The 12,380-nt window shown below is 48.8% G+C and overlaps 1 protein-coding gene across 4 annotated transcripts in view; it reads right to left on the bottom strand.

The window, feature by feature from the left end:
- The window catches only part of ADCY2 (adenylate cyclase 2), a 193,363-nt gene that overhangs the window by 64,331 nt on the left and 116,652 nt on the right, over positions 1-12,380 (bottom strand). For all 4 annotated transcript variants that reach the window (XM_053243793.1, XM_053243792.1, XM_053243791.1 and 1 more), the window contains 2 exons: positions 12,184-12,316; positions 607-783 (listed from right to left, as the gene is read on the bottom strand). In XM_053243793.1, coding sequence (XP_053099768.1) covers positions 607-783; positions 12,184-12,316 — 310 coding nt within the window. The remainder of the gene's footprint in view (positions 1-606; positions 784-12,183; positions 12,317-12,380) is intronic.

Here is a 12,380-nt window from a genome sequence, read left to right on the forward strand (position 1 = left end):
CTCTGTACTACAGAACATTCTCAAGTGGGCAAACGTCTCTACCAATCAGCACTAGGTGACACAGCCTATTGAGAGTCCTTTGGAGATGCACTGCATTCCCTACCTCCAATTGCCCCTACAATAGAGAGGCTCCTCCCTACACACATACGTGCCATCATAATACGTAGAGGCTAAATTATTTTAAAAAGAAATGCTTCTATTGACAGCAAACATTGAAAATAAAATATTATTATCATGACAATGCGTAAGAGCAGTAATGCTGTTTCAAAAAGCAAGATGGTCTTGGAAAAGGGTGTGCACTACAAGAATACTGCTCAAGTTAAGGAGTTATTTATTATTTATTTATTTTATTGTTAAATTTGTATACCCCCTTTCATTAAAACAATCCCAAGGCGGGGATTCAAATTATTCAAATTAATGTGCACTGACAATGGTACCTGGGGGTATATCATTCAGATTTGAGGTTATTAATTTAAAAAAAAAATGTAAAAGAGGGCAGGAAGACAGATTGTTTAGATTCTGCTGGCCAAAGAAAACGATAATGGAAATATTTCTTTCTTTTAGAAATATATCTCAGTGGCTTAAAATGACATAAAAAGCCCATACCATGGTGCTGATCTTGCCATTTTCAGTAATCATGCTGTCTCGATGGTGCAAGTGAGCAAATGGCTTGGCTGCTCCCCACGATTCCAAGTATCGGGTCATACGAACAGATGCTCTCATTTTAGCTCCATCTAGCGTGTTTCGTGGTCGGAAATGATGCTGTGGGCTTCGTCTTTCTTCCTAGTTAAGAAGTAAATGAATACAAAAGAGATGTCGATTATATATACATTACAAAATAGTTGCTGTTTTGCATAATTTATTTTAGTTTTGCTAGACAAGGAGAGAAACTATCCAAGGCATTGCAACCTGAACCACTGGAGATCTTGGCTGACATCCTTGCTAACAGGGCGAAGGTGCAGCATATAAAGTGCCTTTACAGGATTTAGTAATGCAGAGTCACTGTGTGTGTGTGTGTGTGTGTGTGTGTGTGTGTGTGTGAGAGAGAGAGAGAGAGAGAGAGAGAGAGAGAGAGAGAGAGAGAGAGAGAGAGAGAGAGAGATTTCTGCCAATTCCCCTCCCCACTGGAAGCATTCTCGTTGACCCTGAAGTATGTCCCTGCAGGTTGCACAGCCCTGAGGGAGTAATTCTGTATCTGAGTTGTAGGGAGTGTGTCCAGGGTGGGGAGGACTGGTGAAAATTGTTCCTTCTGTGCACACAGCACAAGTCTGCATTACTAAACACTATGGAGGCACTTTGCATGCTGCATCTCCACAGTTCATGAGGATGTCATCCGTTAATTCAGCCCCACCTCTATACTGGCTTCTGAGATTTTAGCAGCTGTGTCCACCCATTTTCAAGTGTATTTTACCACTTATTTTTCAAAAACAGTTACAAAATAATAATTACAATAATATACAAAATATAGAGAAGATCCCTAATGAGTACATTTGTTTGTTTATCCTATCTATATACTGCTTGATATGTGCATCTATAGGCGGTGTAAACAATTTAAAAGACAATATAAAAAAGAGTAAAACAGTTATAACAATTTCACAGAATAAAAAGTTTAAACAATCTCATGAGATAAAAACAAATTAAACAGCTTAAAATTAATTTCAGTTAAAGGCCTGAAAAAACAGGTGTGTCTTGAGGGTCTTCCTAAAAGCAAACAGAGAAGGAGATGCTCTTATTTCAACAGGGAGCATATTCCAAAGCCCCGGGGCAGCCACAGAGAAGGCCTGGTCCTGAGTTGCCAGCAAACAAGCTGGTGGCATATGTAACTGGACCTCTCCAGCTGATTTTATTATTTATTTATTTATTAGATTTATACCCCGCCCAAACTTACATCTCTTGGCAGCTAACAACAATTAAAACACATATAAAAGTTAAAACAATACAATAATGTAAAAGCCATAAAATTAAACAAACAGTATTTTTAATTAAAAACCTGAGAAAGCTTGGGTAAAAAAAAAGGTTTTCAAATTTTTTTTAAAACAGCCAGAGATAGGGAGGATTGTAACTCAGCAGAGAGTGCATTCCACCATCTCCAGGCAGCAGCCGAGAAGGTCCATCTCTGCGTGACTACCAAACAAGTTGGCGGTAACTGGAGACAGACCTCCTCAGATGACCTCAATGGGCGGTGGGGTTTGTAGCGAAGAAGACGCTCTCTTAAATACCCAGGACCTAAGATGTTTAGGGCTTTATATGTTACTAGTGTTTTCAGGCCCGTTAAATAACGGGCGCTAGTAAGTGATCCGGGCCCACCCCCACTCCCTCTTGCCCTCCCCCCTCCCCAGAAGTCTTGCGCTCCACCCACCACTCACCCGGCAACTTTAGTCAGTTGGGGCCCAGTCTTCCCCTTGCCACCGCCTCCATGGCCACGCTGCCGGTCCAATCTGGGCTGCCCCCGCCTAACATTCCCGGCCGGTCTCCCCGGCCGGGCAAGGGCCCCAAAGTGTCTCCGCCACCGGGTGTTGCCGGCGCCGCCAGGCCTCGGGGGCGGCTCTGCCGCCACCTTGGGCGGCTTTCCTCGCCGCCTCTTGCCCCCGCCCGGCTTCCTCTGGCCCCCCGCCCGGCTTCCTCTGGCCCCCCGCCTGGCTTCCTCTGGCCGAGACGGTGGCTCTGCCGCCGTCTCGGCCAGCTTACCCCGCCGCCTCTCTCCTTGCTTCCCAGCTTCTTCGGGCGGCCGCTTCTGGCCGCCCAACATGGCCGCCGGGTGCTGGCAGTCGTGTCTCTCTTGGACTGTTCTGAGCATGCGCTCTGCGCATGCTCAGAACAGTCGAGGCACGAACGCACGCTTGGTGTCCGTCCACAGACGGACACCAAGCGTTTTATTAGAGACGATAACTAGCACTTTATATTTAAGTCTGGAGGTTACCAACAAATGTATCACTGTTTTGAGGTCATTGATCTTGAGAAACGGGTGCAGCTGGCGTATCAGCCGAAGCTGATATAAAGCACCCCTGGCCACCGCCTCAACCTGAGAAACCAAGGAGAGGCGTGGATAAACAGGTTGCTCACCTGTAACTGATGATCTGGTAGAGATCCGTCGACATCCATAAGAAGTGAGTACTGCGCCTGCGCAGGGACCATGCGGTAGCTATGCCAAAGCTTGTCGAGGCATCCTGGCCACGCCCCCACGCTCTGCACGTGCTATTTAAGGGCAGCCAGGACGCACGTTCCTCAGTTCTTTGGACGACCGCCGCAAGGTGACGATCATCCAGGTGAGTTTGTGAAGGTAAGTAATGTTAAATACACAGATAAGATCCTAGTGGAAACAAAGGCTGCACATCGGTACACACTACTGCAGAGGGGTAGGATGGGAGGGTCTTATGGATGTCGACGGATCTCTACCAGATCATCAGTTACAGGTGAGCAACCTGTTTATCTGGTTCGAGATCCGTCGAGCTCCATAAGAAGTGGGTGTCTAGCAAGCTCCAAAGAGGAGGAGGGAGCAGTAGTAACTATGGTAGCACCCTTTTAAAAACACTCCTCCCAAAGTTAGCCTCTGCAGCAGAGCGCACATCTATAGCATAATGTTTCATGAAAGTAGTCTCGGAGGACCAGGTTGCAGCTCTGCAGATGTCCATGAAGGAGACTCCGGAGAGGTGTGCAGCGGAGGAAGCATGAGCCCTAGTGGAATGGGTCTTGATGGCTTCCAGAGGGGTTCGGTTTTGAAGCCTATATGTGAACAGTATAAGGTCCACTAGCCATCTGGATAGACGTTGATGTGAGATGCAGGTCCCCTTGGAAGAGCCCGCATAGGCCACAAATAACCAGACTGTCTTGCAAAATGACTTTGCACGGTCTAGGTAGAAAAGGAGTGCCCTGCGTACATCGAGAGAGTGCATAGATCTTTCTAGCCCCGAAGATGGGTTCCTAAAGAACGTAGGAAGGATAATGTCCTGGTTCAGATGAAAACTGGAGATTATTTTAGGCCGAAAGGTGGGGTCCATACGCATCAGGACCTTATCAGGATAAAATAGAGTGTATTGGGGGTCACTACATAGAGCCACCAATTCGCTAACACGCCTGGCCATTGTGATGGCAATTAAGAAAGCCGTCTTCCAGGCGACCAGTTTCAGAGGTGCTGTTGCCATTGGTTCAAAAGGCGTATTAGTGAGGGTAGAAAGAACCAAGGAGAGACTCCAAGGTTCCACTGGTGGCTTGACCGGAGGGAAGACATTAGTCAAACCCGTTAAGAAGGCCTTGCTGTCCGGATGAGAGAAGAGAGTCTTCCCATCTGCCCCAGGGTGACGTGAGGAAAGGGCAGCCAGGTGCACCTTCAGGGAAACATTTGCCATGCCTTGGGCTTTCAAGGAGGAGAGGTAGAGTAGAACTTGCTTGACAGATGCCTGTTTGGGCAAAAAACCTCTGGTCCTTGCATAGTGTTGGAAACGGGTCCATTTGGTGGCGTAATTTCTCCTTGTTGATGGTTTCCTGCAATTTAGGAGGACATTCTTCAAAATCCCACTCGCCACACGGTCAGCCTCAAGGTGTGAACGTCTGGGTGAAGTATGAGGCCGTTGTTTTGAGAGAGTAGATCTGGCTCCTGTGGTAGCCATTGATACCTGTTCCGGGAGAGTTTGCGTAGCTGTGGAAACCAAGCTTGTCTTGGCCACCACGGTGCCACTAAGATGCAGGGGGTGGGGTCCGCAAGGAGATGGGCCACCACCCTGGCTATTACTGGCTGCGATGGAAACATGTATGGTAATTCTGTTGTCCAGTCCAACTGGAAGGCATCCCCCAAAGATAGCGGGTTGTGTCCCGCTCTGGAACAAAAGCGGGCACATTTCGTATTCAGAGATGTTGCAAACAAGTCCACTGTCGGTCGAAGCCATTGGTTGAAGATGGGGGTGATATACTCTGGTTTGAGCGCCCATTCGTGGGGTGTGTCCTGTGGAAAGACCCGGCTGAGGTTGTCCGCCAGGATATTGTCCACCCCTTTGATGTGGACCGCTACAGGTGAGACTTGGTGACGGAGGCACCAATTCCATATTTGAACAGCGAGGGCACACAGGCTGCGGGTCACTGTTCCGCCTTGACAGTTTATGTAAGCCAGGGCCATTGTGTTGTCCAGCTGTATTTGTACGGATGGGTCCTGGAGAATTGGTTGGAAGGCTTGTAATGCAAGAAAAACTGCGAGCAATTCGAGGAAATTGATATGAAGTTTGGCTTGTGTTGTTGTCCACAGGCCCTGAGTCCGGTGATGGCCACAATGTGCCCCCCAGCCCAGAAGAGAGGTGTCTGTTGTCAGCCAAATCGTCGGGGCCGGAGTCTGAAAGGGAGTCTTCGAGGAATCTTCGAGGAGATTCCTTCTCATCGTCCACCAGGTGAGTGAGTCTAGGACTGGAGGTGGAAGTCTCAGATGTTTGTGTTGGCTGTGCCTGGTCGGGCGGAAGACAGAGAGGAACCACAATTGGAGTTTCCTCATTTTCAAGCGCGCACAGCGGATGACATTGTTGCAAGACGCCATTAAGCCCAGAAGGCGTTGTATTGTGTGTGCCGACTGGACAGGGAACCGTTGACATAGATGTACTAGGTCCCGGATGCGTACATAGCGATCTTCTGGTAAGTATGCTCTTTGGGCGATCGTGTCCAAGACGGCTCCAATGTATGTGGTCACTGGAACTGGGTCCAAGTGAGACTTCTTCCAGTTCACCTGGATGCCCAGGTCACGGAGTAGGTCCAACACACAGTGGATGTGCGAAAGTAACTCTTCTTTGTTCCTTGAGGTCAAGAGCCAGTCGTCTAAGTATGGGTAGATCGAAATCCCTAGTGTCCTCAGATGGGCGATCACTGGGGCCATGCATTTTGTAAAGACCCTTGGGGCCGTAGACAGTCCGAAGGGCAATACATTGTACTGGAACACTTGCGTACCTAGGGTGAACCGCAGGAATTTTCAATGACGCGGTCTGATGTTGACGTGGAAATAAACGTCCTTGAGGTCCAGCGTCGCAAGCCACCGTTCCCCTTGTAGGAGAGGGAGAATTTGTTGTAACGCCATCATGCGAAATTTCCGGACGCGCACAAATTTGTTCAAACGGCGGAGGTCCATTATGGGTCGAAGGCCCTCATCCCGTTTGGGGACTTGAAAATAGTGAGAGTAGAAGCCGTCTAGTCTGTCCGCACATGGCACTGGGGCTATCGCACCCTTTTGTAGTAGTTTCTTCACCTCTTCCCTCAAGGCACACGTTGGGGGAGTGAACCTCATCCCTGCAAACCGTGGTGTCGTTCTGAATTTGATGGCATATCCCAAGGATATGATTTTCAGGACCCAGCGGTCTAATGTTATATGGTGCCATGCGGGGGCATGGCTCGCTAATTTGATGTGATGTGGCGGCACAGGTGGTGATAGAGCCCCCGCAGGCAGGGATAGGGAAAGAGGATGTGGTGGTGGGCGGACATGAAGTTCAGGGATGCTTTGGGGCGTCGGTGGACTTACGTTGGTTGTTGTTCAACTTGGTCTTGGCCTGATAGTTCTGTCTTTGGAAACGGTTGTAAGGCCTGTGATAGTCCCGGCGATCTTGGCGGTGGTACGAAGTCCTGGGACGTTAGAAAAAGGTGCGGAAGCGGGGCTGATAGGAGGACGAGGTGGAAGCTTGACTTGTAAAGGTTTTTGCTGTGAATTTCGACTTTTTAAGCTGTTCCATTGTCGAATCGGTCGTCTCGCTAAAGAGAGCAGTGCCGTCAAAGGGTAGCCCCTCAATCTTCTCCCGCATATCTGATCGTAAGTTAGTGGAGCGCAGCCATGCATGTCTGCGGAGGGTGATCACAGCGGTCATGGCCCGGGACTCACTCTCCGCCAAGTGTTTTGCAATGCTCAGAAGCTGTCTAGTCATGTCACCTGAGCGTTCTAAGGTGTGGCAGAATTTTTTCCGAAATTCGTCCGGGGGTAGTGTATCAAAGTCTGCAAGCAAGTTCTCCCAGATGCTGTGACTGTATTTTGCAGTACAGGCGGAGTAATTTGCCACCTTTATAGAAAGACAGGAGGTTGAATAAACCTTCCTGCCCAGGAGATCCAATTTTCTACTCTCTTTATCAGAGGGTACCGTATATTGCTTCCCAGATTTGGACGTGGCAGCACAATCAATCACCAGACTATTTGGTGCTGGGTGCTTGTGAAGGTAGGCGTTATCCTTTTCCTGGATACGGTACAGGCTTTCTAGGCGCTTTGACGTCAGGGTGGAGGTGTGGAGCACCTCCCAGGCGCATTTCGCAGCACACGTGATAACCGGAAGCATAGGCAAGGCAACAGGCGCAGTCGACTGAGTCTTGAGCATAAAATTGTAGACCAGGTCATCGGTGGTGGCCAGCTCCGAACGAAGGTCGAGTCCCAATGCATCAGCCATAGATCGCACATGTTTATGATATGATTTCATTTTTTCATTAGGTGACACATACGTGGTAGAAGCCACTTCTGCCGGTGGTTCCACAATAACTTCCTCTTTGTCCTCCTCTTGGTCCAACACAAAGTCGGAGGAGCCCCCGTGGTCAGAATGTGAAGTGGAGGGTGATGCTAGCGTTGGAGGGCGAGTCCCCGCTATAGATTCCTGCAGTAGAGGAAGATCAGCCTGGGTGGATATGGAACGCATAATCACCGATCTGGTTTGCGAGGCTTGGTGTCTTAAGGGAACAGCTGTGGTCTGTGTGGAAGCCATGGCACATTCCGGGTGCGCGACTAAGGTCGTAGGATGGGACGGGTGAGAAAATGGTCTCAATGATCCCAGAGCGTCAGAGACGCAAGTTGTTGCTCGCGAGGAATGATCGAGGCTCTGAACTTCAGTCCCATGGGCGAACCCGCATGTATGCCACGATAGGGGGCTGTGTAGGTGGGCTGCCGTCAGAGTAGCAGCTGAACGAGGTAGTGAGCGGGGGGGGTCCCGGGTTTTCCACCTCTGGGAGAAAACCCAGAAATGTCGATGTCGAGGGTGTGTTGGTCATAGAATCTAGCAAAGTCAAGAGTGTCTTCTGTTCAGCCGAGTTGAGAGGCACAGAAGAATCGACAGGTCCCCTAGCGTCGACATCGAAGGTCAGCGCCGGTGGTCGACATCGAGGAGAGACTTGGGTAGACACCGAGACCACAGGCGTGTGAAGAGCGGATGGCGGAGGAACCGTAGTCCTTGGTGTAGGAGGGGATGAAGCAATCGGAGTCGGTGCAGGTGAAAGAGACAAGACTCGAGACAGAGGTATGCTCGACGTCGACGGCTCGGCGTCGAGAGGAAGCTGTAATTCGCCGGTCATACTGGTGAGACCCGGTAGAGGAGAACGAGGGTATAAACTTGTAGGCAATGGAGTACGTTCTCTCGTTAAATTGATTAGCTTCTGACACTTACTCTTCGGTGTCGAAGGGTGATCTTGCTTAGGTTTTGGCGCTTTTGATATCGACGGGGTCGACGTGTCAGAAGCTGCGTTCAATGTCGATGAGGATTTTTCTGTGGGCGTCGACGCAGGTCTTGTCCTCGACGTCGAGGCCGGTGTCGAGGTTCGTCTGTCAGTCATATTTGAAGCGACCCCTGTGGGATGGCTTGGGCTCGAAGTCGAAGACCGTCGAGCTCGTGACCTATGCTTATGGGAGGCCGACGCCGACGGGGGAGTCGAGGCGGACTTAGGAGGAGTCCGTTTGCTCGACGTCGAAGGGCAAGGCGTTCCCGGCGTCGAAGGGCTCAGCATGTCATCATAAATGGCCGCTCGAAGGCGAAGCGCGCAGTTTTTTCGGGTCTGTTTGGAGAAAGACAGACATATTTTGCACGCGGTGACATTGTGCTGTTCGCCCAGACAAATGAGACACAAGTCATGCAGGTCTTTAGAGGGGAGTTTTGCTTTACAGCACTCACACCTCTTAAAGGATTTCTTCTCATCACCCATAGTGTCGAGAGTCGAAGGATCGTCAATCAGTCCGTGAAGTCAAAGAGCCAGGAAAAACACGTCAGCCAGTCCGAGTTCTCGTGGAGGGAGAGAAGTCCGTCAGCCAGTCCAATTTTCAGAGCGAGGGAGAAAAAGATCGTCAGGCCAGTCCATGGTCAGAAGGGAAGAAAAGCAGTCCATTGAAGAAAAAATATCACAAACTCACTGTAGAAATACACGAGGAACTTCCCAACTAGCGGCAGACCGAGGTCTTAACGCAACGGCGGTCAGAAAAGAACTGAGGAACGTGCGTCCTGGCTGCCCTTAAATAGCACGTGCAGAGCGTGGGGGTGTGGCCAGGACGCCTCGACAAGCTTCAGCATAGCTACCGCACGGTCCCTGCGCAGGTGCAGTACCCACTTCTTATGGAGCTCGACAGATCTCGAACCAGTTTCAGGAGTACTCCCAGACTGCGGACCTGTTCCTTTTGGGGAAGTGTGACCCCATCCAGAACAAATAGATCAAAATTGTTTCTGGAGTTCTGACCCCGGACAATAAGTACCTCCATCTTATCTGGATTCAGCTTCTGTTTATTCTCCCTCATCCAGCCCATTACTCCTTCCAGGCAGGCATTTAGGGAGGATATGCCAGCTCCTGTAGAAGTTGACACAGAGAAGTAGATCTGGGTGTCATCAGCATACTGATAACACCCAGCTCCAGATCCCCTGATGATCTCTCCCAGCGGTTTCATGTAGATGTTAAAGAGCACTGGAGACTTGTATGGAGCCTTGTGGCACTCCATACTTTAGTTCTTGCTTTGCAGAACAACAGTCTCCAAGAAACACTATCTGAAATCTACCAGAGTGGAAGGAACAGAACCACAAATAATAGTGCCACCCAATCCTGCCTCCCTCAGGGGACCCAGAAGGATACCATGGTCATGGTATCGAAAGCCGCAGAGAGATCCAAAAGGAGCAGCAAAGTGGTCTAATAATAGCCTCCTTAAGACAAGGAGGCATCCTGCTCTCCCTCAGGGAAGCATTTACAATATTTACCAAACCCTCTCTGATAATGCAAGTACCAGATGAGATAAGCCTAGTTGGGCAAGGGTCAAGAGAAAAGGTTGTAGGGCGCATAGTCCAATGCAGTTTGTCCACATCCTCAGGACTCACAATCAGAAAGTGATCCAATCTAATCCTATAAGAGGAGTTGCTGGACACCTCCACAGTAGACTCTGCAATAACTGTAGAATCCAGTTCAGTCCGAATATGAGATATTTTATCCACACACAAAATCACTGAAGACGTCACAGACGTTGAGTGACTGATGGTTCCAAGTTCAAATTCAAGGGGGAGGGGCATATACTAGCCCCCTCACAACCCTAGACAACTCCGCTGGACATGAATTTGCAGAAGCAACGTGGGCAGAAAAGAACTGCTTCTTTGCCACCCGCACTGCCAGAGCACAGATATTCAAATGTGCTTTGTGTTGTGATCTGTTGGATTCATGCCATTTTCCTCTACCTTGCCACTTCAGCTCCTGTAGTTCTTCCAAATACCACAGGGCTAACTTTGAAGCAGCTCAGAGAGGACGCCTAAGAGCAATTGTGTCTACTGCTCTAGTGAGTCCATTATTCCATGTTTGCACCAGAGTACCAACAGAATCACTAGCAAAGCCGATTCTAAACCCTTCCAAGGCTTCTTGGAATCCTATTGGATCCAATAACCTTCTCAGGCAGACTAACCTAATCGATCCTTCACCCCTGCAGAAGTGGGTCGTGGTTGCAAGTCCTACCTTAACCAGATGGTGGTCCATCCATGACAATGGGGAGATGACAGGATTCCCCATCCACGGAACACCACCCTGATCAGAGTAAAGACCAAATTGAGCATATGACCAGCATCATGTATCAGTCCAGAGACCAATTGGAATAGGCCCATAGTCATCATGGCAACTACAAACTCCTGAGCCGCTCCCGACAACACAGGCCTAAAATGAACATTGAAGTCCCCCACCACCAACCCCTATCACCTTAAGTGGCACAGCAGGGAAATGCTTGACTAACAAGCAGAAGGTTGCCGGTTCGAATCCCCACTGGTATTATATTGGGCAGCAGTGATATAGGAAGATGCTGAAAGGCATCATCTCATACTGTGCGGAAGAATGCAATGGTAAACCCCTCCTGTATTCTACCAAAGAAAAGCACAGGGTTCTGTGGGCGCCAGGAGTCAAAAATCGACATGACGGCACATTTTACTTTACTTTACTGCCAACAACCTGGGCAACTCCAATGTGAACTCTGCAACCAGGTCCGTCAGCTCAGTTAGGGACTCTGTTGAGCAGCAGGGTGATTGGTACACCAACAGAAGTCCCAGTATTGGTACACCAACAGAAGTCCCAGGTCTCTAGACTTAGGTACACACATTCAATATAGGCCAATTCCATGACAGGGATTCTGGTGAGGGAGATGGTATTCTTACAGACCACAGTCACCCCACCTCCCCACCGACATCCTCCCACAGAGTAACCCACTGGGAGAAGCTGGAACTAAACTGGACCACTAGCCTCTCCCAGCCAGGTCTCCATAATGCACACCAGGCCGGCTCCTTCATCCATAATCAAGTCATGGATGATCTCAGACTAATTTTGGTCCGACCTAGCATTATAGAATAATAAGGTGAGGTTCTGCAGGTAATTGGCATTGCTCTCCAAGGTCAAAGAGGTACCAGTGCCATGTCTTCATCAATTCCCCATCAGCACTGGAATAGATGCCCCACCTCCCCATCTCTGGACAACCCAAGACACATACCTGTATCAGGCCCAATCAATTACTAGGCAACAGTAATATTGTAGTCAGCAGGAGTCTTCCTTTGAGGAGTCCAGAACAATACATTTGGCCCCAACCCTCAGTCCCATTCTTGAAGGCTGCCACCAAAGGCCAGCCACCAAAATGTAAATTTACATTTACAGAGTAATCATAAATTTCCACATGCTACAGACATAATAAGATAGCAACTGGGGTTAGATACCTGCACTTTTTCATAGACAGAAACACACTGCTACATTTCTTATTCTGCATGACAAATCACAATTCACAGTTTTTCTTCCATGCCTTTTAGGATCACTTTGCACTTGATTATGCATTCATGATTTTGCTTCCATGTCTTCTGGCATCACATTGCACAAGTGCAGGATCCTAGACATTATGGAAGCAAAATAATTGCTCTTGTCTGCTTGTGGCATTTGCAGATACATTAGCCTAACTATGGACAAAATAACAGAATGGTAACTAACCTTAGGATTTATTATAAAGTACGTTTTCACATTATGCTCTTTAAGATATGGATCCCTTGCATCTCCATCGCCATCTTCCACTTTGTAAGCCCCATTCAAGTGCGCCAAGGTGACTGAAGTAATGTGAACACGGCTGAAATTATGGTTTATTTTAAAATGACCATTACACAACATTAAGAATACAACATTGATTTTTT

Source organism: Hemicordylus capensis, chromosome 4 (genome assembly GCF_027244095.1).
Source record: "Hemicordylus capensis ecotype Gifberg chromosome 4, rHemCap1.1.pri, whole genome shotgun sequence".
Lineage (NCBI taxonomy): Eukaryota > Metazoa > Chordata > Lepidosauria > Squamata > Cordylidae > Hemicordylus > Hemicordylus capensis.